At 55.9% G+C, this 25,436-nt stretch overlaps 1 protein-coding gene across 1 annotated transcript; it reads right to left on the bottom strand.

Annotated features, from left to right (window-relative positions):
• Positions 1 to 660: 660 nt before the first annotated feature.
• PNPLA7 (patatin like domain 7, lysophospholipase) lies at positions 661 to 25,436 on the bottom strand (the record flags this gene model as incomplete). The annotated part of the gene is given in 20 exon segments (XM_082617063.1): positions 661 to 1,027; positions 1,165 to 1,256; positions 1,464 to 1,642; positions 1,812 to 2,079; positions 2,713 to 2,782; positions 2,921 to 3,037; positions 5,001 to 5,157; positions 12,011 to 12,129; positions 12,858 to 13,040; positions 14,337 to 14,505; positions 14,624 to 14,921; positions 15,504 to 15,622; positions 15,775 to 15,827; positions 19,037 to 19,141; positions 19,625 to 19,753; positions 24,244 to 24,323; positions 24,861 to 24,966; positions 25,126 to 25,127; positions 25,130 to 25,196; positions 25,353 to 25,436. Coding segments are annotated over 20 exon segments (2,484 nt in total). The 3' UTR covers positions 661 to 940.

Below are 25,436 nucleotides of genomic sequence, written 5' to 3'. Positions count from 1 at the left end.
GGGCGGGGCCCAGAAAGGACTAGGCTGAAGCCCCGCCCACCACGCCGGCAGTAGGTGGGGAGGTGGGGAGGTGGGGGGCCAGGGGGCGGGGTTGGGCGACGGGGGGCGGCAGGGGGCGGGACCCACCGTCTCTCCGCCCTCTCAGCGCTGCCTCTGGAGCTGGGAAACTGAGGCCTGCGGTCCCCTGACCACAGGGTGCCAGGCCCTCCGGTCAAGGGTCTCCCTGCTCTCGCAGACCCACGTGCCCTGCTCCGAGACCTGCAGGGATCGTGGACTCCGAAGTCACAGAGCTGACAGGTCTCCTTTTTTGTACAAAAGGACCCCCCGGCGCTATTTAATGATCTGAGAAGTAAGGTGTGGGCATCGTCTTAGGGAAGACTCTTGTGTGTACAGAATGGAAACAATGCCTGAGAGCTCGGGAGGGCCTCATCCTTGGTTTGGGGGGATCCCAGCTGCACCGCAGACCTTGGGTGTCCTGCCTGCCTGGCTGGGGGTCCTCGAGTCCCCACATGGTGACCACTCCTCCCTGCAGCCTCAGGACTGTGGGGCTGCCCATCTTGGTGCTGCCCCCTGCCCCGGGGACCTCAGCACAGGGACCACGTGTCCCACACAATCATATCTACCTTTATTGACGGGCTAAGCAGAAGCATCAGGGGCTCTGACATCTCAGAGGCCTCAGGGGGCCCGCAGGGGCCGACACAGCCCCCCAGGACTGCTGTGTGTGCAGGGGATGCCAGGACCCAGTGCCCCACCAGGAGCGGCCAGCACAGAGAGGCCCCAGACACTCCAACACTGGCCGGCAGGGCCCTGGGCCCCAGCAGGGTCTCCCTGGCAGGCTGGGGAAGAGCTGCAGGAGCTGCGCCAGCTGGTTCTCTGAAACCCACCCACAGGAGATGCTGGCTTCAGGGTGCATCAGAGCAGAGACCTCTACCCATCTTGGTCAGAGAGCCAGGGGGGATGAGGAGGCCTGGGATGGTTCGGGGGAAGCCAGACGGGAGTGCCGATGCCGAAGCGAGGGCGCGTCCTCCTGGAAGCAAACCGCACATGGTCAAGGTCAAGGTGGGGGCAAGCCAGGAGGGCAGCAGGGAGGGAGCAGCTGGCCTGCTTTGGAGCCCTTGGAGCTGGCAGCTCAGCTGGGGAGCACAGGGTGTCCGGGCAGCTCACTGAGTCGGAGCCCAGGTCGGCTGGGGCACTCTGGAAGTCCTTGGGGCTGCCCAGCAGCACCTCCTCGTACTCGGTCTGGTAGTCAGACTCATCTGGGCAGACAGTAGGGCCACGCAGGTATCCTCTTGAGAGCAGGGGCAGGGGCCGGCACGGGTCCACATATGCAGCCCACCAGGTCCAGGGGCTGCTAGAGGGATCCTGGTGGTCAGGGCGTCTTATTGAGAGTGTCAAGGGTCAGGAGGGGACATTGCCACTACCATCCTCAGCTGTGTGGGCATATGGCCCGGGGTCCAACTCACCGCCCACTGCAGCCACCTTGGCAGGCTTGATACGTGATACGATCTCAGTGAGGCCCTGGGGTGACGGGTCAGAGCTGGGGGAAGCTGGGGTGGAGCCAGGGCTGGGGGCAGAGCCTGCCTGAGAGGCGCCGAGAGTGGGGGAATGGGGGTGAGGGTTTGGAGGGTGGGGAGGGTCTCCTCTCCACCCTCACACCTGGGCCTGTGGAGGGGGTCGGCCAAGCGCACAGAGCTGTCCAACAGGTGACAGGTGTGTCCCAGGAGGGGCCTTGCCCTCAGCAGACCCGACACCTGCAGGCTGTTAGTTCTGACTGTGGGCACAGGCGGGCCCTAATTGCGGCGGCCCTCTACCTGGCCTGGTTCTGAGCACTGCTGAGCCGACAAATGGAGCCATCTGCTGGGAGCACGCGGCGCCGAGCGTGCGCACGTCTGTAACCCCCGGCGCGCAGGAGCCGTGGGGCTGAGGCAGGGCCGGGCGGCCGCTCCCCATCCGCCACAGTACCTGGGAGGTTGTTGATGTAGCCCCCGTCCATCAGCAGGTGTCCATCTTTGGGGTCGCAGAGCGGGGGCGTGTAGCCCGACAGGGACAAGCTGGCACGCACGTACCTCCACAGGGAGCCTGGGAGGAGGACCAGAGGGATCGTGGGAGAGGAAAGGAGCCTTTCGCCACCCAAGGTGAGTTCCTGCCCTGGACCCTCGGCTCAGAGCCTCGCCGACATGGGTCCTGAGCCCTGCACATCAGGCCTCCGGCGGAGAGCACCAGGCCCGGGCAGATGACACCCTTCCTGGACATCCTCCTCCTCGGACGGAGCCCGAGGGACCGGGCTTGCTCTGGGCCTCCCCACATCTCCCCTTGCCGTGACCTTCTGCCAGCCCTGCCACCCCACTCACTTCTAAGCAGACACATTTCAAGGGGCTCCCCAAACACTCTGGCCTGGAGAAGGGCCTCAGCCGCCCACCCACAGATGGGCTCTCCCCTCGGCATGCTGCTCCAACCCACACGCAGCTGTGACCCACGTGGGCCCTCAGTCTGCTGCTCTGCCCCCGTCCCATCTCTACCTCTCCCTGTGCACCCTTCAGCCTTCGGGCCCAGAGCAGAGTCATCTCTGTTCACATCTCCCCGAGCCTCTTGCCTCCTCTGGGAGATCCTGGGGCTTCCCTGGGCCAGGCCTGGAACTGGCCCCTTAACGCCCCTCCCCTGAAGCTACTCTGCCCCCGCTGGGGAGCCTGCACCCCGGGAGGAGGTGCTCACCGTCTGTGTGGACCCGCATGGCAGAGGCTGCGATGTCTGTGGTGACGGTGAAGTAGGGGATCCACAGGTCCTGAGGGGAACGGGACTCAGAGGGACCACCCCCGGCTGCCAGCCCTCGACCCTGTGGGCCCAGGGCGTCCAGACCCAGGCAGGCTGAGGCCATGGGCTCTGCTGGGGCTCCCCAGGTGGTCCCTGCCAGGGGGTGCACCTCGATCTGCCTGTCCTTGAAGACGCTACAGATGCTTCTGTTGAAACCAGCCCCCGAGAACACGGAGGGGATGGGGTAGGTCAGGTCCAGCATGGTCTTTACCATCGACATCACATCCTGGGGGGTGGCACACGGGGGCACGTGTGAGGCCCCTGCAGAGGAGAAGGGGCTCCCCCCTGCCTCCCCACCAGGCACCGGCAGCAGGAGACCCTGAGGGGCCACCAAGAGCCTGCGTCAGGAGAAGGGACAGGGACCTGGGCACACACGTGTGCTTTCTGCGAACAGAAGCCCGTGGGGAGCAAACACTGCGGCCTGAATGGCAGCGCCTGGAGGTCCCAGGGGAACGCCTGCTGACCCCTGGCAGGCCTGGCCAGCTGGGCCCTCACCGCCCGCTCAGTGGGGATGGCCCAAGGCTCACTGGGACAAGGCCCATCCAGGACCAGGGCCAGCTGTGTCCACCACTGCCCCTCCGGGCTGGCCCGGGCTTGGCCTTCACACTCCACCGTGGCAGACGCTCCATCCCTCTGATCCTGGGAAGCAGCAGCCCTACCAAGGGCCCTCGCTGTCAAAGCCCCATGATCTCTGGTAGGACCAAGGCCCATCCTTCCCCAGTGAGGATGGGGGCCAGTGAGACCTGCGAGCACAGGACACAGGACCAAGAATGCCTGACTCCTCAGGGGTCAGGGGTGGAGAGAAAGGGTGCTCCTTGCCTCTGTGAGGGCGGACGCTGGGACGGGCTGTCAGTGGGGGTGGGCCCCCAGCTGGGGGTGAGTCATGCGCCCCCAGCCGCTCCCACTGAGACTCGTGGATGAGCAGAAAGAACACACGTGCCCCTGGAGGACAGGGAACCAGGACAGCCTGGGACGTCCCCGGTGTCCTCTGCAGGCAGCAAGGCGCTCACTCCCGAGGAAGCCCTTGCCCAGCACCACAGCCACCCCACTGTGCCCCCTCCACGTGCCAACAGGTGGGACCACAGAGCAGCCTGGGGGGGTCCATCCCCCATGCCCCACAGGGTGGCTGCCCAGTGGGCTTCCTTGGCCCAGCACAAACTCAGGGTGGCAGGACATGACACCCAAAGCTCCCTGGCTGTTCCCACACCTGTACCAGACCAGCAGGGGTGAGGAAGGGAGAGCTCTGCCCGACCTGCACGCAGACCCTTGCTGAGGCTAGAGCACCGTCCCCCGCGGCCACTGCCCTCGGAGGCTGTCCTTAGTGACCAGAGCCGAGCAGCCCGCAGCCCCCAGGGAGACTGGGCGCCTTGGGGATGTGTGGGTTGGGCAGATGGCCTGCTCGGAGAGCTTCTGCTCAGAGGAGGCCCATCTTTTCTTTTAAAAATGAGAATGCCAACACTTCTGAGGCCACTCTTGGTTTCAGCCAGGGCTCCACTCCGCTCCACAAAAACCCAGCAGAGCCCTGAGAGGGCAGACTGCAGCCCGCCCCATCCCTTGCCACAGCCCGCCTGCCCCGGGTGGGTCCCCAGATCCTGGATTGTCCCCTGGCGTCCATTCACTGCAGGGCCAACTGTACCAACAATGTATATTTCTTACTTTCTGTGTCCCTGATGCTCTGGCATTTGGGGTCCCGCATACTGGGGGAGAGAGACAGACCTGGGCTCACCCAGCCCTTCCAGAGCCCACACCCGACCACCTCTGTCTAACCCACACCCCAAGCCTGAATCACCCAGGGCCAGGTGCCAGGCAACTATGCCCAGAAACCCACCAGAATTATTCGAACGGGCAGATCTTAAGCTGTGTGCCCTGCCCTGCCTTGCCCTTCCCACAGAAACCCCAATAAGGGCCCTGACCTAGGCCTTGCCCCCTGCCTACCTACCGGCACTGGTGCCCCCATGGCCCTGTGGGGTGAGCGTGGAAATGCGGGGAACTGTGGGTGCACTAACCTCTCCTCTGTCACCGTTACAACTTAAGACCAGGCATGAGCCGGAGCCCATCCCACAACACTGACGCCCCTGCTCCGCTGTGCCCTCCCTGCCCCAACAAGCCACGTTCTGAGGCCAGAGCCCTGCAGACCCACGTCTGTCTCGATGCCCTCCTGCCGTCCCCGGCCCTGCAGGGCCCCTCACCTCAGCCCACTGCTTGGCCCGGATCCATATCTGGCTGTAGTTCCGCTCCTCAGAGCACAGGGCGCCCGTGAAGGCCCCGACGGACGTCCCTCCGACCGTGTCCACCGGGATGCCACACTCCGTCAGGGCCCAGATGATGCCCACCTGGGCACAGCCTCTATGCCAACAGGAGGATGGAGCAGGCAGGCAGCGCCGCCGGGCTGCCAGGACCCCAGGGACGGCCGACCCGTTCCACCCCACCCCTCAGTGCCCGAGTCCTGCACATGCCACGGAGAGAGGGGCAAAGATGCCAACTCAGAGAGGGAGTGGGATGCTCCCGAGAGGCAGCCAGCACTCAGCCTCCTCCACCCGCTGGCGTCTGGGAAGCTGTGAAGCCGAAACAACAGGCTTTGAACAGACTTGGGCGGGTGGGGAGGCAGGTGGAGGCCCCCAGCGTAGCCCCCAGGGCCGGACGAGCCACCGCCGGAAAGCAGCGCGGGCTGAAACCATTCTGGCCACTGTTCGTGTGTGATGTCCACCACACAACCAGAAATAGCATGTGTGAGAAGAGAGCGTGTGACTGTAGCCAGGAGGAGGGACACACAGTGGAAGTGGACAGAAGCAACACCCAAGTTCTAGAACGGATGATTGACATTGAGCCTCGGGTTCAAGGAGCATTCTAAAGGCTGAGCATAAATTAAAAAAAAAAAAATTCCTACACTGTTGAAAACCCAAGATGAAAAAACTTTAGACCAGGCTGAGAACAAAAAGGCATGCTGCCCCCAAAGGGTCAGCACACACAGAGCTGACCTCCCCTGCCCCGCGCTGGCTGCAGAGATCACGGACTTACCATCTGGCCCTTCACAGACAATGTCTGCTGGCCCGTAAGTTAGGAAAGAAAGAACAGTTTAAATCGAAGAGAGTAAAATTAAGGAAATAATAAAGAGCAGAAATTAATGAACCAGAAGACAAACACATTACAGAGAGGATCCTCAAAGGTAAAAGCTGGTGCTTTGAAGGGACTAATTCAGGTAAGACTGGTAAGACTGACCCATAAAAGTAAAAAGCGGGGGATAGAGAGAGGCGGACAGCGTCGGGGAGTGGAGGGGGAGGGAGAAAGAGACAGACACAGAGAGACAGAGACGGAGAGGGAGAGAAAGAGGGAGGGAGAGGGAGACAGGAGGTCTCAATAACAAGTATCAGGACTGAGGAAGGGAACCTCTGCACAGATGCTCCAATTAAAAAGGTAAGAAGCTAGTATGAGCTTCATGCCTTAAGTAGGAAAAATCAGATAAAATGGACACATCCCTAGACCAACATAACTTACCAGACCTGACGCTAGAAGTAGAAAACCTGAAGAGTCCAATAACCATCAAAACAACTGAATCTTAATTTTCAAATCCTCACAAAATTTCATGTCCAGATGGTTTTACTAGTGAACTGTACTAAACATATAAGGAAAAACAACACAAACCACCTGAAACCTTCCAGAGAACAGGGAAAGCAGCAGCACCTTCCAATTCAGTTTTGAAAGCAGCAAACAAACCTGCCTACATTTCAAGAAAGGACAAGCATGGCCCACCTTGCTCAGACCCAGGGGGTCAGGTGACACAGAAACAGGAACAGGGCCACATGCCACAGGCAAATGAGTCAATCCCAAGAAGGTGATGTTTGATGTTACTTTAAAATCACTCAGTGTGATTCACCATATTAACAGAATAAAGAAGCAGAATCACACAATCCCGACAGACCCATAAAAACAACCACCCGTGATAAAAACTCGGCAAACTAAGAATAGAAGGAAACTTCCTCAGTCTGATAAAGGGCATCTACAAAACCCAAGAGCCGAGATGGCAGAGATGACACTTAACGCTTAAAGGGAATGCTTTCCCCAACACTCACCACCTCTGCTCAGCTCTGTGCCGGAAGCTCTAACCAGTGCAACAGGCAAGAAAAAGAAACAAAGGCATTTACGTATTTTGGGAAGAAAGAGAAAATACTGTCTTTATTCTCAGAAGAATAAAATGCAAAAAAACTACCAAAAAAAGGTACTGGAAGAAGTGAATTTAGCAAGGTTGTAAGTCATGACATCAATTTACAAATATCATTTGTATTTCTACATACTGGCAACAAACAATTTAAAATGAAATTTAAAACATACCATTTAGGGCTTCCCTGGTGGCGCAGCGGTTAAGAATCCACCTGCCAACGCAAGGGATACCGATTCGAGCCCTGGTCCGGGAAGATCCCACATGCCGCGGAGCAACTAAGCCCATGCGCCACAACTACTGAGCCTGCACTCTAGAGCCCGCGAGCCACAACTACTGAGCCTACGATCCACAACTACTGAGCCCACGTGCCACAACTACTGAAGCCTGCGTGCCTAGAGCCCGTGCTCCGCAACAAGAGAGGCCACTACAATTAAAGCCCGCACACCGCAATGAAGAGTGGCCCCCGCTCGCCGCAACTAGAGAAAGCCAGTACCCAGCCATGAGGACCCAACACAGCCAAAAAAATAAATATATAAATAAATTTATTAAAAATATATATATACCGTTTACAATAGCAAAAATCTCCTAAAATACTTAGCTGACTCTAAAATTTACACAGAAATGCAGAGGACCTAGGACAATCCAAACAATTTCAAGAAAAAGAATTTGAAGGAATGGCACTGCCTGATGATTTCCTATAAAGCTAGAGTAACAAAGACAGTGCAGAGGTGGCTAGGACAGCACCATGCCTCAGTGCAGCTCACACCTGGGCAGGGGTTTGCTGCTTGACTCAGACGCCGCAGCAGCTCAGCAGGGAGGGCAAGTCTTCAACTAGGTAACCATGTGGAATACCCTCACCTCACACCCCGCCACTCACAGGAAACAATTGTGGGTGGATTGCAGGCCCAGATGTACAAGCTTCGAGAAGATGTAGCCTAGGCAAGAGCCCCCAGAGCACCAGAAATTAAAAAAAAACTGTAAAAAACTGGGAAATCACACTTCATCAGAGTTAAAACGTGCTCATCAAAAAATGCCATTACATGCCATTACAACAAAAACAAAAGTCAAAGACTGAAGACAATATTAGTAATAAATACATCTGGCAAAAGACTTGTATTCAGGGACTCCCCTGGTGGCACAGTGGTTAAGAATCCGCCTGCCAATGCAGGGGACACAGGTTCGAGTCCTGGTCTGGGAAGATCCCACATGCTGCGGAGCAACTAAGCCCGCGAGCCACAACTACTGAGCCCGCGAGCCACAACTACTGAAGCCCGCGTGCCTAGAGCCCGTGCTCTGCAACAAGAGAAGCCGCCGCAATAAGCAGCCCGCGCACCACAACGAAGAGTAGCCCCTCCCTGCTCGCCGCAACTAGAGAAAGCCCGCGCGCAGCAACGAAGACCCAACGCGGCCAAAAATAAAATTAATTAATTAATTAAAAAAAAGAAAGTTAAAAAAAAAGACTTGTATTCAGACTATATAAATAACTCCTCTAACTAAATAGCAGAGGGCAAGCCACCTGTGAGAGAGGCATGTGGAACTTGATGACCAAGAGGCACCTGGTGCCTGAGTCCAGGATGCAGATGAGACTCGCAGTGAGGCCCGGCCTCCCACCAGGGGCGTGGCCACAACTCACACCCAGGATGACACCAAGGGTGACAGACATGTGGGCAGCCCGAACTCTCAAAACTGCCAGTGGGGGTGTAAAACTGTTCACCTACCCCGTGGACAGGTAATTCCACTCCTAGGTATTAGCCCAAGAGAAGAGCACATATGTCCACAGGAAAGATCTGTACGAGAATGCTTGTAGCCGTTTTGTGCACAGTAAACAAACTCAGAAAATAACCCAAATGTCTGTCAACAGGAGGAGGACTAGCATAGCCTGGGGCCCACAGGGTCCCATGCGGGGACGCCACAGGTGCAGTCAGGGCACACAGACAACCTCAGAGACACGGAGTTCACGGGACCAAGCCGACACAGGCCAGCACGGAACAGAATGGAACGGAAAACTAAACAAGCAAACATTATTATTCTCAGAGAAATTCAAACTGCACCTACTAGAACAAACAAACAAACAAAACTGAAAAAAGCGCTCAGACACTAGAAACATCTGCGCAAAGAAAGATCAATTAGAAGATGCATTTGAGAAAAATCACCCAGAAAGTGGGACAAAAAGACAAAGGTGGGAAACTTGGGAGAGACAAGAAAAGATAGGAGCATGAGAGGATGAGGGGCCACCTGTATTGCGATCCAGAAGAGACAGCAGGGGGCAGGGGGTGTGGGCCTCATCCAGCACCCCCAGGGCTGAAGGTGATGAATCTCCAAATTGGAAAGGGCCCACCGGGACTCTGCCCAGCCTAATGCGCGAAAAGAGCGACACCCAGGCACATCCTCAAGTACTTCCAGAAACACGAGAGTGAAGAGAGTCTCCTACAAGATCCAGAAGGAACAGGCTTCATGAATAACATGACACCGAACTTCAGAACAGCAATACTGGAAGCTAAAAAGATGATGGAACCACACCTTAAAATTCTCCGGGAAAATTATTTCCATCTAGAATTCCATAACCAAACTGTCATGCAAGTGTCAGAGCAGAATGAAGATACTTTCTGCTAAGCATGGTGTTGAAACTTTTCCCTCCCATGCATCTTCTCTTAAGGAAATGTCTAGAGTATGAACTCTACCAAAATCAGGAACGTATCAAGAAAGAGGAAGACGTGGTATCCAGAAGTGGAGTTGGACACAGGAGAGAGACAAAGGCAGTTCCCAGGATCACGGTGAAGGGAAACCCCAAGGCAGCATCCCAGCAGCATGACTGGGGAGCGACCAGCAGAGCTGAGAGGAGGCCGCTCCAGAGTGAGCTCAGCAGAGATGGCTTGGTGGTCTGAGCACACTGAGCGGGGCTGCGTCTCCAGCAGCATCTGGGGTGGACTGCTGAGCAAACGGCAACTGCCGCAATGATTGCTCTGAGGCGGGAGACACAGCCATATGTACAGGAGGATAAGGCTTGGCTCCAAAGCAGACCCACCTTGCTGTAAGGCAAACAGTGAGCAATGGCTGCCTAGGGAGGGGACCACAGCGGGATCCTGTGCTGAGGAGGAGGACAGACAGAGGATACACGACAGAGACAGACAAACAGACTTTGACCCTGCGCGTATGCGGGGGCGGTTAGGAACTTAATCATCTAAAACTGAAAAAAATGAAAAAACAGATAAACAACAGGGTCCTACTGCGTAGCACAGGGCACTATATTCAATACCCTGTAATAATCCATAATGGGAAAGAATATGAAAAACAACATATGTATACTATATATATATATACATACACATACACACACACACATATACAAAACTGAATCACTTTCCCGTGCACCTAAAACCAATACAACATTGTAAATCAACTATGCTTCAATAAAAAAAAAAGAAACGTAAATGAGGAAACAGCTGAAGAAAAGTTGGAGGTGACTGTCTGTGGGATATTGTCTGTGGGATATCTCTGGATTTGTTGGTGGGGCAGGTTGGGCAGAGGACTGCTGTGTGTTATACAAATACCATACGGCCTGACAGAATGGCCACGTGGCTTTTAAACTATTACTTTAAAGAAATTTTCATTAAAACTGCTGCTGCAAACGAGGTCCAAGTCTGGGCCAGCTGCTCCAGGGCACCTCACAGTCCCAGCCCTGCAGAAAGTAGCCTGAGTGCTCCCCCATCCTGGCAGCTTTGGGTAAATCACCTGATTTTCTAGGCCCACTGGCTCAGCTTTCAGGTAAAAACATGGCACTACACGATGCCCCCAAATCACCCAAAATAAACGAGCAGAGTACTCATTACTTCACCACCCAGGCCAGGCCGCACTCAGGGTGCCAGGGTCAACACGTGCAGGGCGCTCCACCCCGGCCCGCTGCCTGCAGACCGTGGGGTCCCTCCCCTGCAGCGCAGCCCTCGGAGAGAGGCCACAACGTGTGCTGGGAAGGCACAGGAGGCCAGTGAAGAGGCTGGGGGAGAGGAGGCGGGGTCTCCAGAAGGGCAGGCCCTCCCGTGCCCACCCCACTTTCCTGGCTGTAAGGGTCTCAGGCCAGAACTTGGAGCCTCTGAGTCTCCAATAGTGGGGAAGTAAGGAACGTGAATCCAGCCAGACAAGCAGTTTTGAGGCTCATGTGCATCATTTCTCTGACCCTCTCCAGCTACAATTAGCCGAGGAGTGGAGGGGCCGGGCGCGAGCACAGCCCCGACTCTGCAGGGTGCACGCACACAGTGATTCCAGCTCACTCTGGAAGGGACATCCTCGGGCCAAGGCAGGTGGCGAGCCAGGCTCCTCCGTCAGGCCTTGGGCACAGGTGGCCAGCACGGTAAGCAGGGCTGGCACCCAGGCCTGGCACTCAGGGAGCCTCGCTGCAGTGCCGGGGAAGCGGCACCAGCCCGCCAGCCCAGCGACTGGCCGAGGCCAGGGGTGTGAGCGGCTCCACCCCACAGGGCACCCCTGGCCCTGGGACCTGGCCCTCAGAGGGGCGGGGGTCCAGCACAGATGCCGCAGGAGGTGCTGCCTTGCCCCTCCTCGCGCCGACCGGTTCACCCGGGGGCCTTGGCCTGTCACACCCTCACCACACACCTGCCCCTCCGTTTCTGCCCCTCCGTGTATTTTTCTCTTTAACCAAGGTCAGGAGAAGGGCAGCAAGCGTCAGGACAACTTGGGGGACAAGTGGTTTGGGTTAAAAGTCCTTAAAGGAACCCACCAGCCCAAGAAACTAAAGGCTGCTTCACGAGGGTCGTGAGCAGCGCAGATCACTGTTCCATAAAGCGTGCATTAAAATGGAAAGAAACTCACCCGCAGCCCAACGGAAAGACTGGCAAAGGATGAGAACGGAGTTTTCAGAAGAGGGGACAATCGGAGCGAGGAATACATTCTCTTCCACTGTCTCTGTGGAGGGAGGTGACACCTGCCCGTGGGAAACACTGCCGGGCACGTGCGCCAGCCCAGCCCGGGGAATATCGGCGCAGGCGCACACATACCGCGTCGCCCGTGGGAAGGGGCGGGACTCACCTCGCTCCCCCTCCCCCAGGTACCAAGGCGACGGCGTTGCCGGTCAGCACCCGCGCCAGGCGGGAGAAGTCCGAGCGCCGGTCTGGGGGCCTCTGGCAGACCCGCTCGGACAGCCCCACCTGCGAGAGAGGCCGGCAGACGCGGAGGGCCGGGCCGAGTTCACACACCCGTCATGGCCTGGCTCTTGTCCCCAACTCCTGACCCAAAGCACCTCCTGGACACGGCCGGTGGGTCTGATCCCGACCCAGTCGTCACCTCGGCGCCCGGGCTCACCTGGGAGGGCTCTTGGGGTGGGGCGGGCAGTGCCGGCAGCTGGGCCACATACCGACGGGCCCAGCCGAAGCCCACCAGCCCCGAGGTGGAGGGCGCTCGGGGCTTGGACACCTGGGCACAGACGCCGCTGGCAGGGTGCCTCCACCAAGCTGCGGGGCTGGGTGGGCTGTGGCGAGCCGGCGGCCCCTGCGCACCCACCACGGCCCGCGCCCAGCCACCAGGGCTGGGGACCCCTGAGGAGGAGGCGCCTCAGGATTTGTGTGCTTTTCTGTCCAAAGGAGGAAGCAGTGCCAACCTGAGGCCACCGGGCTCTCTGAGGCCTCAGCTGAAGGTGGGAACCTCAGGCCCATCGCTCTGGGGTTCTGGCCCCCCGCAGGGGCTCCCCCATCCAGGGGGCATGTCACCCTGTGGCCACGGGTATCCGAAGACCAAGCTCAAGCAGATGTGAGTGCACAGGAGTGGGAGAGCTCGTGGAGAACAAGCGCCCTCGTCAGAGCCAGCGGGCTCAGCAGAGGCAGAGGGAAAGGGCCGCCCGAAGCAGGTCGGCGGGGCCCCCAGCCGCCCCGGGCCTCACCAGCTTGGGCAGGCTCCTCCTGGAGAGGACGCGGCGAGGGCAGCAGAGGTGCAGGTGGCCGGAGCACCAGCCCCGCGTGTTGAGCCGCTGCACAGTGCGGGCCGGTGCAGGCCCGTCCTCCCAGTGCAGCAGGACCAGCTGCTTCCGGGCATGCACAGCCGCGGTCCCCAGCACCCGCTCCAGCTGAGGGAGAGCGGGGCCCCGCGTCAGGCAGCCCAGCAGAGGCCGCAGACTTGAGCAGGACAGAGCCAAAGGCCAGCGCGGGGCTGTCCACAGAGGTCCCAGGCTGGATGGGACCACGCCTCATGCCCCAGCCCAACACAGGTCTTGGCCTTGGCGGGTGGTACCCTGGTTCTGAAGACCGACCCGGCTGTGGTGTGCTTGGCCCTTCCTCTGTGGAGCGGTGACCCAGGGGGTGCGGGGCTGGGTGCGGGGGCACAAGGGAGCTCCGGGGGCCTGCAGGAAGGGAGGTGGCGCACACACTGCAACCTTCTTTTGCAAACACTCCCCCACAAGGGAGCATCACTCCTGGTAAGAACAGGAACCCACATCGGAGATGACGAGTTTGTAGCTGTCCCAGGACCGGGGTGGAAGCGTGAAATGAGAACAGACGACGGGGCAGAGGAAGGAGGTGGGGAACACAAAGCGAAGGGACGACGAGACTCCACTTCACACCCAGGAAGTTGGGAACACAGGGGACTGACAGTGCAGAGCAGGGAGCACGGAGCCCCAGACCTCGCCCACATCACATGCACAACAGGAGTGCAGTCTGGCAGCTCTCCGAACCTGAAGACACACAGCCTCTGCCACTCGGCAGCAATTCCAGGTGGTGCCCTGAAGACACCCCTGCACACGCGTGTAGTGAAGTAACTTCACAGTCCGTTGGCTGAGGAGAGACAGATGGTGGGGCGTTCACAAATAGAAACTAAACAGCCATAAGACGAGTGAAACAATATGGATAAAATTCAAAAGTGTAAGTGGTGAGGAAAAAGGAAATTTCAAGATGGTATAAACTAGAACACTATTTATATAAAAAAAAACAGTGCCATATACACACATAGTAAAAATGTGAAACACGGACAGAGGCTCTGACTTTACAAGAGGCTCTGCCTTGTAAAGTGGCCACTGGCCACTTCGGGGGACCTGCCTGCCCCGGGGTACCTGCTAAAACAACCGTCACAGGTAAACACGGCAAACTGTTTCCAAAATGTGTAGAGCAAATACCTGGGTGTCTGCTCTTATTATCCATCCCTTCCTGAGTTGTTGAAATACTTCATTCAGAGGAAAAGAGAGAAACAAGGGGCCTGAGGAGAGAGTGGGGCCCCCCTCCCGCCAAGACCTGCCCAGCCTGCAGCCCTTTGACCACGCCCACTGCCTGGCCCAACCCAGCAGCCGGCCGGGCCCCTCCCCTCGAGCCCTGGCCACGGACCCCACCTGCTGAGGCTCCGCCCACTGCCCCACTCCCGCAGGCCGGCTCACCTCGCCCACCGTGGGCTCTTTCTCACCCAGGCCCACGATAAGGATGCAGTCGGCCTGCCGGATACAGCGCTGGGTCCAGGGTGTGAGCGTGCTGTCCGCCTGGCAGAGCACGATCCGGTGGATGTCCTCCTGCTGCCCCAGCCAGCTGGACAGCCGGTACTCGTGGATACTGGAAGGCACAGACAGAGGGGCGCAGACGCCGGGGCGCATTTCAAGGCCGGGCTGGGACCCACTGCGAGCAGGAAGCCAAGCTCGGCCAGGCTGTTCCGACGTGGAGGCCGGCGTACCTGTCCAGAGCAGCAGAGCCAAGGCGCTGTTTTTTGCTGGCGCTGGTCAGCAGCAGGGCCTGAAAACACAACCACCAAATACAGAAAACTGCTGGCAGCTCACACCGGAGGACAAGCGAGGCCCTGCCTTCTCCTGGAAGTTTGCTCTTGTGGAAAGCGATAAGCCTTTCACCACTCATGAGGAAGCGCCCGTGGCCCTGAAGGAGACCCTCTGGGCAGGTGAGGCTGCAGGTGTGGCGGTGGAAGGGCTGCACCAAGCACAGGGAGAGGCGGCCTCTCTGAACCTCAGTCTCCTCCTCTACACATGAAGGGGTTGGATCTCTGCAGCACTGAGACTGTGTATGCATGGGGGCAGGGAAGCACAAGCCTGTAAAGTGCGAGATTAGACAGTTTCCCAAATCCAAGGCAGCCCGGCTGGCTGGGTTCCAGTCAGGTGCAGTTCACCAGGGTCTAGATGCACACGTTTTCACATTTTGTGTCTCTGGGATCAGCGTGCTTCCTCCATCTACAGGATCTTAGAGCTGCTGTCCACACAGACACAGTTGCTCTCAGCCAGGAGGGCCAGCGTCAGAATATGTGAGAGGGCCGCCAGGGGCAGGGACAAAAGCTGAGAGGCCAGCGGCCCTCAGTGTCAGGAAGGCTGCTGGACCGCCCTGAGGATGCAGAAGTCCCGCTGCTGCAGGAGAAGCCGGGCTCTTCCCCATGGCTTCCTTCTTACACCCGCGCTTACACCTGAGCTTCCCTGAAGGCTTGTAATCAGAAGGCGAGAGACAAGAAATCACTGCCTTGTGTTTAACTGGCAGCATCTGCTTTCTTGGAGGCACAAGCATAAGGGTGCATTTCACAGGGTGGTGCCCTCTGATGTGGCTGCTGGACTGACCTGTGCGTCTGTGCAGCTCTGACTCAAATGGCAGAAGCCCGTTGATGCGGGGAAGCAACTCCTCTGGGGGCTCAGGGCAAACAAAGGGCGCTGACCCCCCTGGGGGCTGCAGTCCTGCTCTGGGGGTCAGGCCAGGTCGGGCCGAGCCGGGAAGAGCTTCAAGCTCTAGTTGGTTACCCCGCATGGGTCTGACAGAGAGAGGGAGTCCTCTCGGGGCTGATGCCTCACGTGCCTGTGAGGGCGGGCATTCCTGGGCACTGCAGTGGCTCACCCGTCCACCTCTTGGGCGTCTAGCACGAGGCGGGACAGGCAGGCCATGTCTGGCTGCAGGAACACAGAGGACCGCAGCCCTGAGGTCCTCAGCCGACCCCAGGCTGGGCTCTATCTGGCCCTCAGGGCACGTCTCCTGCTCGGGGCCCGCCTGCCGGGACTCGGAGGGTTCTGAGGAGGCCCTTGGGAAAGTGTGGAGCCCCCCAGAGGTGCTGCTCTGGGCTCTCAAGGTGCGGGCTGCAGCCCCAGCTGGTCAGGAATGTGGTGACCATTCCGTCCCTGGAAGGGTCTGCTTAGGGCCCACGTCATGGGCAGGTCCAGGGCAGTGCGTGGACACAGGGTGACGCCTAGGCACTTATATGTTGGCTCTGTGGGGCACGGCTGCTGCTCCAGGACAGATCTGGCCTGGACAGTCATTGTCAGCCTGGCTGTTACACAGCCTCTCTCCCAAACTCTGGAAGCCAGAGGAAGTGGACTGACACCTTCACAGGTGGAAGAAAAGGACCACTGGCCTAGATCCTCACTCTAAAAACACCCTTCACAAATGTGGTCACCTGACTTTCAGCAAAAGAGCACTGCAGGGCAGAGTCCAGTCCTTCTAAGTGAGAGCTCTGGGTCAGCGAAGGCTCTGGGTCAGCGAGGGCTCTGGGGCAGCTGAAGATCCTCTAGAAAAATGAATCCTGACTCTACCTCATATCATCACCAAAATCAATCTCCAATGAATTGTAAACTTGAAAGGTAAAACCGTAAAGTTTTGAGAAGAACCTCTTCATGATTTTGGGGCAGGATGAAATTTCTTCAATAAAACACAAAAAGCAGTAACAATATAGGAAAAAACTGATAAATAAATTGGTCTATATTAGAATTAACAACTTAGGTTTGTCAAAAGATATCATTAAAAGAATAAAAAAAACAAGCCACAGAGGGAAAGATATCTGCAACACTTTCATCCAATAAAGTGACTGTATCCAGATTGCCCATCAACAAGGAAAAGATAAAAAACCAATAAAAAGGGTGGGCAACTTGACAGGCACTTGCAGAAGAAGGTATCCCAATGGCCAGTAAACAAACAAACTTCTTAGTTGTCGGGAAATGCAAATTCAGGCCCAAACAAGATACCACTGCACACTCACCAAAATGCACAAAGAGGAAAGGCCACCCACCCAGCTGCAGAACACACACTCTTCCCTTTCTCCAGGACAGACTATATGTTAGGCCACAGGATAAGTCCTAAAGAACTTTAAAGACTGGATTTACAGGGACTTCACTGGTGGTCCAGTGGTTAAGACTTCTCCTTGCAATGCAGGGGATGTGGGTCCCATCCCTGGTCAGGGAGATGAGATCCCACATGTCTCGGGGCCAAAAAGCCAAAACCATAAAACAGAAGCAATATTGTAACAAATTCAATAAAGACTTAAAAAAAAAAGATTGGATTTACAGATATAGAGAACAAACATATGGATACCAAGGCGGGGGTGGGGGGTGGGATGAATTGGGAGTTTGGGATTGATATATATTCACTATTTTTTTTTTTTTTTTTTTTTTTTCCGTACGCGGGCCTCTCACTGTTGTGGCCTCTCCCGTTGCGGAGCACAGGCTCCGGATGCGCAGGCTCAGCGGCCATGGCTCACGGGCCCAGCCGCTCCGCGGCATATGGGATCCTCCCAGACCGGGGCACGAACCCGTATCCCCTGCATCGGCAGGCGGACTCTCAACCACTGCGCCACCAGGGAGGCCCTATATTCACTATTGATACTGTATATAAAATAGATAACTGGGACTTCCTTGATGGCGCAGTGGTTAGACTCCGTGGTTAAGACTGCGCTCCCAGTGCAGGGGGCCTGGGTTCAATCCCTGGTCAGGAAACTAGATCCCACATGTACGCCACAACTAAGGAGCCCTCAGGCCACAACTAAGGAGCCCGCCTGCCACAACTAAGATCCGGCGCAACCAAATTAAAATATAATTAATTAAAAAAAAAAAAAGAAATGAGAGAAAATGGAATCTTTCTTTAAAAAAATAAAAATAAAATAGATAACTAATGAGAACCTACTGTATAGCACAGGGAACTCCATTCAATGTTCTGTGGTGACCTAAATGGGAAGGAAATCCAAAAAAGAGGGGATATATGTATATGTAAAGCTGATTCACTTTGCTGTACAGTAGAAACTAACACAACATTGTAAAGCACTATGCTCCAATAAAATTTTTTTAAAAAATTGGATTTACACAAAGTATCTTTTCTGATCACAATGGTATGAAACTGGAAAATTCAAAAATATATGGAAATTAAACAACACATGCATAAACAACCAATGGGTCAAAGAAATCACAAGAGAAATGAGAAAATATCTTGAGAGAAATGAAAACAAAAACAACAACATTCCCGGATGTACTGGACACAGCGAAAGCATAGCTAGGAGGGAAGTTTACAGCTACACATGCCTCCTTTGAGGAAGAAGAAAGATCTCTGATGAACAAGCGCCTTTGTACCTTAAGTAACTGGAAAAAGAATCTCAAACTAAACCCAGAGCTAGCAGAAATAAGGAAATAATAAAGATCGGAACAGAGATAAATAAAATAGAGAATAGGAAAACAGAGAAAATCAATGAAACCAATAGTTGGTTCTTTGAAAGAATCAATAAACTTGGCAAACCTTTAGCTAGAGGAATAAAGAAAAAAGGAGAAAAGACTCAAATTACTAAATGCAGAAATAACAGTGGGACGTTAGCTATTTTACAGAAATAAAAAGTAATACAGGAGAGTACAGTGAGCAGTTGCATATAACAAACTGGATCATCTGGATGAAATGGACAAATTTCTAGAAATGCACAACCTACCATGACTGAACCATGAAGAAACAGGAAATCTGAATAGACCTATAACCAGTAAGAAAACTGAACCAGTTAAAAAAAAAAAAAAAGCCCCACAGGAGGGCCGCAGGGCCTGGGGGGACAGCCTCCGCTGGACGCGTGTCAGGGGAGGAGCGGTGAGGGGCAGGCGCGCTCACGGGGCAACGGGATCAGAGAAGCTAATTCGGGCCAAACCCCAGACCCTCCTGGAAGGGAACCGCAGAGGCACGACCAGGAGGCCGGCAAACAGGCACACGTCTCCAGAAAGGCCCCTGAGACCTAACTGATGGGACAGGCGCTCAGCACTAGGCCTCAGGAGCACCCCACACTGGTGCGTGCGCTGGCCATCGCCTTGAGGTAGAAAACTTCTTCCGTCGTCACCTCTCAAAGCCCCGGGTCCTGAGGACCCACGGTTAGGGCGCCGAGAACACTCGCAGGGCTGAAGAGCTCCGTGGTCAGGCCCAGGTAGTTGTGCAGAGGCAGGAAGGGGACCCTCTGCAGCCGCAGCGTGATGATCTGGAGAGAGACAGGCCAACTGTGTCTCCACTTGCTGAGCCTGCCTTGGCCTCGCGGGCGGGAAAGCCCCTGGTGTAGACAACTCACCCTCGTCACGCAAGGTGTCAGTGCTAGGGGCACAAGGAAACCCTGCATTGTTTTTACAAGTTTTCTGTAAGTGTAAAATTACTGCAAATCAAGAAGTTTAATAATAACAGAAGGAGCTCTTTGGGGGCATGGTGGGAGATCTGAAGACCCCTTTGAGGTTATCAATACTAATTTTTACAGCAAAATATGTATTACAAAACTTTTAAAACACCATCGTCCTTCTTCCTACCCCCCGAACCCCACATCACCAGCACTGTCCTGCCAGTGACGTCGATTCCACTATTGCGGACGCGTCCTCGTGGCCACAGCTCTCAGTAAACCGATGGTGCGACACTCAGGGTGCTGGCCCCGCGCCCTCCGCCGAGATGGCCGCAGCACTGCAGAGGAGCGACTCACCGGCACCACCCTCGCCAGGGCTTCAGGATTTTCCACAAAAACTCCGTGAAAAGCCACAGCTGGAAGCCGGAGGATGGTGGGTGGGACAGCAGTGCGGGCAGACACCATTTTGTACGGCGCGGTGTGGCCCTGAGACGACAGCCCCAGTGGGTCTGCTCTGGCCTGTCCTGAGACCTCGGAGCCTGGCTCTCCAAGCCCCCACTCGGTCTCAAGCATCACAGCGCTCAGTAGCCCACTCTCCTAGGCCTACTGCAAGGCCACTTGGAGCCAGGATCACCCACCCAGCAACCCCCGCTGAGCCCTGCCCTGCCACCAACGGAGCTCCACACGGCCAAGGACCCGGGGGGCAGCATGTGGTTTCTCTCTTCTGGGAACTGGCTGGTGCTCGAGAGAAAAGATGACTTTTTCAGTCGCAGAATCACCCCCAGGCAGTGACCTTGGCCCTTTCTGGTTCGCAGCTCGGAGTCCTGCCACCTCCTCTCCCCCAACTGCCAGTTACAGCAACCACCGGCTCTTTTCTAAACTGATGGTTTTCCTTCATCAAAGTACCACATAAATGGAATCACACAAGGCTTGGGCCCTTCCGCTGAGACTACGCACTTCAGGGTCATCATGCTGTTCACGTACCAGTAGTTTGTACTGTTTATTGATGAGAACTAGTCTATTTTATGGATGCATCACAGTTTCTTTATCCATCTAGCAGGTGAAGGATATTTGGGGTGTTTCCAGTATTGGCAATTATAAATAAACTAATGTAAATATTTCCATACAGGGTTTTGTATGAACAGAGTTTTTGTTTCTCTTGCTAAGTATTGTGGAATTACTTACCAAAACCTCAGCTAAAGTTGGAGTGGGGACTGGCCTGTAGGGGGAGGTCTCATGCCTGCCATGCATGTCAATTACCCCAAACAGGAAGAGATTTCCGCCTACATCTTGGACAGAAAGGTGCCTCTACTTACCATCAGGCAGGAGGAAGGAAACTTCCCTCCACCCCCGACAGCCCAGCCAATCAGAGACTGCAGGGGCCCAGTCAATGGGAAGCCTCCATTGAACCCCCAGCTCCTCCAATGAAATCTTTGGTTATCACAGCACCCCCCCCACTCCTCCTTTTCCCTATAAAAGCAAGTTCCCCCTCCTTATTCTCTGGATTTGGCTTTTTTGTCTGCCATAGTTTCCATATCCCAAATTGCAATTCCTCTGCTCTTCCTGAATAAACTCGCTTTTGCTGATAATAACTGGCTACCATTTATTAAAGTTGATATATTTATAGGGTGTCAGAAGTGGGATCTGAAGGAGGCGAACCCCAAGAGATGACGGGCCCTGGAATGGAGCGAGGTACCCACACTGTGAGCCCGTCATGCTCATCACTTTCCTGAGTCTCGTCTTGTATTCCAAACTCTGCTCTTTTTGCATTTTGAGTTCTCTGACTTTATTTGAGATCTGGAACGGCTTTGTCCTTTCAGGGGAAAGGTTTCATCCTTTCTGGTTCGAGGCTTCATCCTTGGTGAGTACTCAGTTGTTTTCTGGAGTGCGCAACAGTGACGTTCTTTTGGAACATAGAGCTAACTGGAATCCAGTAATTTGTTTTATTCCTTTTGGAATCTGGGCCAGGACTCTGGGAACTTTCTTGGGTTTCCAAGAGAACTTAGGGAAAGTTAGCTGATTCCAGAGACAACAGTTTCAGCTCAGCGATGGTCGTTTAACTCATCTGCCAAGGTGGTTTCGGATAACCACGAGACTGCGATTACCTACTTGCTGAGCAAGGAGGTGTCTGCAGCAGCAAACCCCTCTTGCTACAAGTGGTTAAATGCCTCTGGGGAAGTAGAGACCCCATGACATAAAACTAAAGAGCAAGTGCATTGGTTAGAGCAATATCGCCAGACAACCCGCTGTCTTTTTGGTGTATTCAGCTGGACACCTGCAGGTCTGGCTCCTGGTTTACAACCATCGTGCAAACTGGCCATCCCTTGCAGTCCCCCAGGGAGCCCTGGAGCTGGGAGGAATCCAGCCTTTCCTGGCAGGACATGCCCCCTCCCCACCCCGGCCTCTGATCAAAAATCTGATCTTTTTTTCTATGAGTTTGTTTGTTTTTGAAGTATAACTGACCTACAACAGGATGTGAGATCCTGGTGCACAACACAGTGATCTGATATTTCCATACATTACAAAACGATCTCCACTGTATGATTTCAAGTTCTTGAAATTTATTACCATTTGTTCTATGGCCCAGAATATAGTATGTCTTGTGAGTGTCCCATGTTCATGTGAAAAAAATGTGTTTTGCTGTTGTTGGGACCAGTGTTCAATAAATGTTCACTTAATCAAGGTGGTTGATGGTGTTGTTTAGATTTTTCTACATCTTTGCAGACTTTCTACTTGTTCTGTCGATTACTGAGAGAAAAGCGAAGTCACCAACTGTAAGTACGGATCCGTTTCTCCTTTCGCCTCTGTAAGGTTCTGTTCCACTTTTGAGATTCCGCCATTAGGAGGATACACATTTGGGATGGTTGTATCTTCTTGACCAGTTCTGTTCCTCACCCCTGGAAGCACTCTGTGGTCGGAAGACTACTTTGTCTACATTAATGTAGCCCTTCAGTTTTCTTGTGAGTTTTCATGGTATAGCTTTTCACATTCTTTTATTTTTAATCTACCTAAGTCTTTATATTTAAAGTGGGTTTCATGAAGTCAGCATATAGCTAGATGTTGGTATTTCCATCCAATCTGATCACCATTTAATTGGTACATTCAATGTTATTATTGACGTGGCTAGGTTTAGGCTCCAATTTTCTGGGGAATGTTGAATTTTTTAGCAGGTTATCAAGCTGGCTGGGTTCAGACCACAAGTTCTGTCTTACTCCCCCTGACCCACCCTCCGTGGGGCTGGGTGCCAGTGTCTCTGATTTTGGGGCAATGCCTTGCATGCTTGGCTCCTGCTGGCACAGGTGTCCCTCGGGGCTTAGTCTGAGACCTGGGCTGAGGCTGGACCTTAGCCCCACTCTCACGGTCTGTGCTGTGCTGCTCTCCGTCTGCACTGACACTTGCAGGATCCACCCACGCTCTCTCCCACATGGAGAAAGTCCGTGACTGGTTTGCCCCTGAGGCACAGCAGTGAGACAGCAGAGGAAACCCGGGGACTCACCGCTCCTGGGCTGCTTTTCCTGTTTCAATTCCCACCCACAGTCTACCCACTTTTTTTTTTTTTGCGGTACGCGGGCCTCTCACTGTTGTGGCCTCTCCCGTTGCGGAGCACAGGCTCCGGACGCGCAGGCTCAGCGGCCACGGCTCACGGGCCCAGCCGCTCCGCGGCATGTGGGATCCTCCCGGACCGGGGCACGAACCCGTGTCCCCTGCATCGGCAGGCGGACTCTCAACCACTGCGCCACCAGGGAAGCCCAGTCTACCCACTTTCATTTTCAGATTCCTGGGTAATTGCTTCTTGCGTTTTGCTAGAGTTTTTGTTGTAATCAGCAGGAGAGAGAGGTTGTGGTGGCATCACCCTGCCACAGGAGGCTGACGCTCTCCACCCCACACCTGTCATGCTGGCACACACGACAACCCGAGTGCCTGCACAGTCCTCCCAGTCTGGAAGGCTCTTCACCCTCCCCCACAGTCGAGGCCCACTGGACTGCCCCAAACAGAGGTGCCGAGGAGCACAGAGGGCCCGGCTCCTAGCCGGGCACCGGCCAGCCTCCTCGGGCAGCCGCTGCCCCCTGCTGTCCCCCAGCTCCCGAGCTGCATCTGCCCCACGGTGCCAGCTGTGGTGGTCGGTGGGCGGTCACCACAACCCCTCCTTCCCTCCCAGATGTCCCGGCCTCACTGGACCACATTCCTGTCCTTAGCCCAGGTCCAGCTTGCCACTGCCCAGTCCTCAGCAGGATCACCAGTGGACAGCCCCCCACCCAACCACACACGCGTGAGTGCCTTTGAGACCTGCCGGGAGTCACTCCACGTGGCCCTGCACAAGACTGCGGGGGGCCCGCTCACTGTCGCTGCGCGCCCGCCCGCCAGACAGAGCAGCCCCAACCGACCGGCCCTCTCACAGCGCCTGACACTGAGGAGGAAGAGCCACGTAAGGACACCCACGTGACTCCCCATCGACAGCTCAAGCTTTTCCACGAAGAACACGAATCAATTGTGTAACTCGAGAAAAGTAACAAAGAGAAGATATTTTTAAATATCAGCAAACGCTTCAAGCATGTATTTGAAGCCCAGTCAGCCTCCGGCAGTCTGCTGAGACCTCCTGCCCTCAGGCGGAGGAAGGCGCTGGGGGGGCCCGGCCAGCAAAGGCTGGACCGGCTACTCCTCCTCAAGGTGGGTCTTGACACTGGCAAGTGAGGCCTTGCAGTTTCCCCCTCGTGGAGCCTGGCCCCAAATCCTGGGAGGACCAGCAGTCTCAGAACCGGAGCCAGGACCCTCTGCCCGCCACACTCCAGGGAGGGGCTCCTGTCCTCCCTTCCAGTTCGCGTCCACCTCACGGTGTGACGGGGCCTCCTCCCCCGATGCTCCCGCCCAGCCATGCTCTCCCTGAGCCCTAGAGCCCCTGCACGGCCCCCGGGCACAGGCCGGCTGGTGCCGACCCCTCCGAGGGGGAGGAGGCCTGGGCCTGCAGCACGAGCTACCTTCCTCATGATCTTCCTACCGTGGAACATCACTTTGTCTCTCTTCCGGAACCTGTACTGAGGAGTGGGCTGCACTTGTCCTGCAAAGGGAGCCAAGGGGCTGCCTGAGCACGGCTGGGACCCGCGAGGCGGCCACGTGTACACACTGAGCTGTTCTGCCCCCGCCCGGCCCCGCCCCGCCCCCAGTCACACAGCACCTTGTCCCAGGGCTGCGACAGACCCTTGCAGAGGAAGCAGGACTTCACTCTTCTTGGAAATGTGAGCCACGAAAGTTCAGAACAGACTCGAATTGCATGGATCCGACGAGCTCAGCCTCGTGGGCAGGCCAGCAGTTTCCAACAAAAGCCACCGCGGGCTTGAGAGCTGCTCCCGGGAGCTCAAAACACCCGAGCCTCCCCCACCCTTTCAAGCCCTCCTCCCGGCCCCCCGAGGGCTGAAGTCTGAAGCAAGATATCACGGAATCAGTTAACCCTTCTATACACAAAAAAGATGGCCATCGGGCTTCCCTGGTGGCGCAGTGGTTGAGAGTCCGCCTGCCGATGCAGGGGATGTGGGTTTGTGCCCCGGTCCAGGAAGATCCCACATGCCGCGGAGCGGCTGGGCCCGTGAGCCGTGGCCGCTGAGCCTGTGCGTCCGGAGCCTGTGCTCCGCAACAAAAAAGATGGTCATGCCAATAAGGGCCAGGGCCAGGGCCAGGAGGATTCCAGTTGCAACACCCATCAGCTGGGCGAGGTCACAGATAGAGCACTTGTCAGCAAGGCGCCATGAGGCCCCTCCCAAGCCCAGACACAGGCTGGACACAAAGGACCCAGGGCAGCCAAGGGTGCAATAGGCCACTGATCCTAGGGCCCGCCCATTAGCCGGGGGCAGTGAGGTGGTCACCTGGTGGACTGGGAATGCTGCTCCGTCAGCTGCAGACCCCAGGACCGAAGGGTGGCCAGGTAGAAGCTCGCCTAGGGGGGAAGGCTGCAGTCGGGAAGGGCCAGGATGGGCATGGACCTGGCTTCCCAGGGAGTGACAACAGAGCTGTGGGTCAGGGACAAGTCAGCAGCCCTGGAGACCTCCAGAAGGAAGTGACCTTCCAGGATGCTGAGGTCCCCTGAGCCCACCTGCTCTGGAGCAGGGCCACCCCCAGCATGGCTGGGCAGGGCCAGCAGCTGTGCTGTGTTGACAACAAATGCCCCAGGCATCAT

Source organism: Mesoplodon mirus, assembly GCF_964341445.2.
Source record: "Mesoplodon mirus genome assembly, chromosome: 1".
NCBI classification, from domain to species: Eukaryota; Metazoa; Chordata; class Mammalia; order Artiodactyla; family Ziphiidae; genus Mesoplodon; species Mesoplodon mirus.
This window is presented reverse-complemented; position numbering and strand designations above follow the sequence as displayed.